The sequence below is a fragment of the Clupea harengus genome, chromosome 25 (genome assembly GCF_900700415.2).
Source record: "Clupea harengus chromosome 25, Ch_v2.0.2, whole genome shotgun sequence".
Lineage (NCBI taxonomy): Eukaryota > Metazoa > Chordata > Actinopteri > Clupeiformes > Clupeidae > Clupea > Clupea harengus.
This window is the reverse complement of record NC_045176.1, coordinates 4,461,819-4,464,317: the sequence shown is the minus strand read 5'-3', so window position 1 is coordinate 4,464,317 and position 2,499 is coordinate 4,461,819. Positions and strand designations below refer to the sequence as shown.

The 2,499-nt window shown below is 41.0% G+C and overlaps 1 protein-coding gene across 7 annotated transcripts in view; it reads right to left on the bottom strand.

Moving 5' to 3' along the window:
• Positions 1–659: 659 nt before the first annotated feature.
• Positions 660–2,499, bottom strand: part of LOC105891280 (NACHT, LRR and PYD domains-containing protein 3-like) — a 27,168-nt gene continuing 25,328 nt past the window's right edge. For 5 of the 7 annotated variants that reach the window (XM_031562825.2, XM_042703729.1, XM_031562827.2 and 2 more), the window contains 3 exons: positions 2,041–2,214; positions 1,285–1,458; positions 660–1,050 (listed from right to left, as the gene is read on the bottom strand). In XM_031562825.2, the coding sequence (XP_031418685.1) occupies positions 1,044–1,050; positions 1,285–1,458; positions 2,041–2,214 (355 nt within the window). In that variant the 3' untranslated portion in view covers positions 660–1,043. Of the gene's footprint in view, positions 1,051–1,284; positions 1,459–2,040; positions 2,215–2,499 lie in introns of those variants that run through there. The other 2 variants (XM_031562829.2, XM_031562828.1) reach the window with 2 other exon arrangements.

Here is a 2,499-nt window from a genome sequence, read left to right as displayed (position 1 = left end):
TCAGACATGATGAAGTGGTGAAAGACATCAGTTCTACCTCCCCACCCTGACCACACCTTCCTGTGTCAGTTGAGGAAACGTATAAAAGAAATGATGACATTTGTGTACCCGCTGCCTCTAGTTTAAATGAATAACAGTAATATAAATGTTTATCTACTGTAGATATATTCCTTCAGCTGAAGAAATGCATAGAAGTAATGCATGGGTGTACCTCCTGTCTCCAGGGTTTGCATCTTGTAACACATCTGTAGATGTATCCAACAACCTATTCTACCATGTACTTTCACTTAAATGGTACCAGTGTGATGGAGTGCTGTCACTAATCTAAACTAAACTAAACACTTGTGGTCAGGGTTCATGTTTGTTACCTTTTAGTCCGGTTTTCAAGGCCGGGTGGGGTCTCTCTCCGTACAGATGCCATAGAGGTTTTGTCAACTGAAATGCAAAACTGGGTCCCCACCTGTTCATACCTTCCTCTGTTATGTTGATATTCACATAGTTTGTAAATGTATTAAAGGTGACGTATAGTTGTCTACCCAACTATAAAAGACTGATATTTTATCTAGTAGGGATTCCATAGTGGATCTTTAAGAGTTGTGCTTAATATAAAGAGGCAGAACCACACATGAGTGATTGAACTGACCAAGCTGAGACTATAGTGTGTGACAAAATAAAGTTTAATGGCGCTCATGACACTATATTTCATTCATTAAATAAAATCAGACTAAGCATGTTACCTGACATCAATGCAGTTAAAAAAAAATAATGTATCCGTTTACAAATGGTGATTCGTAATTCTGATTATAAATCACTAGATAACAACAACCCTTTAACGTGTAGCAGTAGTTTAATCAGTTTAGAGATGGTGATTATGTATCACTAGAAAACTAAATAACCCTTTCAAAAGTAGCAGTGGACAGGTAGACACACAGTGCTGATCCGTGGGGCAGCTGGATGATCATCTGGTACTGAGTGTCTGGAAACTGCAGCATCTGCAGCAGCTCTGCTCCAGTCAGACTGGTGGATGATTGATGGCTGCCCAGTTAATACCTGTTGAGGAGATTTTGTAAATTACATCATCCTCACTATGAGGTTTCCCCATTAGGATTCCTCAACACTGACATGTGTAAATATGCAGAACAGCTATGTCCAGTCAGACTAATGACATGAAACAAATTATACTCTGATTATAATATGGAGATGATAAATGGACACAGTGACACATGTTTATATGCACAATGGATAACATGGACTGTAATTGTATGTGCTGTATCCATTACTTACTCTAGTTCAGTCAGCCTATATTCAGGATCTTTCTGTAGAGCAGAAAGCAGCTCCACATAAGACTGCTGCAGGTTGTTTCCTCTCAGGTCCAGCTCTCTCAGACTGGAGAGGTTTGATCTGAGAGCTGAAGCTAAAGTATAGCAGCTCCTCACTGTAAGGCCACAGCACCTCAGACTGAAGACACACCGGACACAGTAAGTTTACCACACTCAATATTGGTATCTACAGTATTGTAACAGGTAACCCTCCCCCAGCACCACACACACTTACACACACACGACATGAACAATTCCTCACTGTAAGGTTACAGCACTGGAGAGAATATTTGAATAACATATTATAGAAAATACAGACTCAACACAAAGCCCAACACACCGACATACACACCACAGAAATAAACATGCAAACTGACACACAAACACACAGAGCATGCCACACATACATACACAAATTGAAACACACACAGACACACACAAACTGGCACCAACACACACACACACACACTGACACACTCATAAACAGAGGCACAGACAGACACACACACACACACATAAACTGGCACAAACACACACTGGCACACACATAAACAGACGCGCACACACAAACAGGCACACACACAAAGAGACACATAAACAGAAGCACACACACAACCAGACGCAACGAGACACACACACACAGACACACACACACAAACAGACATGCACACACAGACACACACAAACAAACAAACAAACACAGACCAATTGGCAGACTTACCCCAGTTTCTCCAGTCTACAGTTTGGATGCACCAGACCAGTAGAAAGCAGCTCCACTCCTGAATCTCCCAGATAATTGTCACTCAGGTGCAGCTGTCTCAGACTGGAAGAGTTTGAGCTGAGAGCTGAAGATAAAGGTACACAGCTCTTCTTTGTGATGTTACAATCAATCAGCCTGTAGACACACACGCATTACAATCAAGGCATATAGATGACACACACACACACACACACTAATGCTTATACAGTCATGAACCAAAATATTGGCACCCCTGCACTTCTGTCAGATAATGCACCACTTCTCCCAGAAAATTGTTGCAATAACAAATGCTTTGGTATTCACATGTTCAATTATATTGTTTGCATTGGAACAACACAAACAAGCAGAGAAGAAAAGCCAAATCTGACATGATTCCACACAAAACTCCAAAAATGGACTGGACAAAATTATTGCCACCTT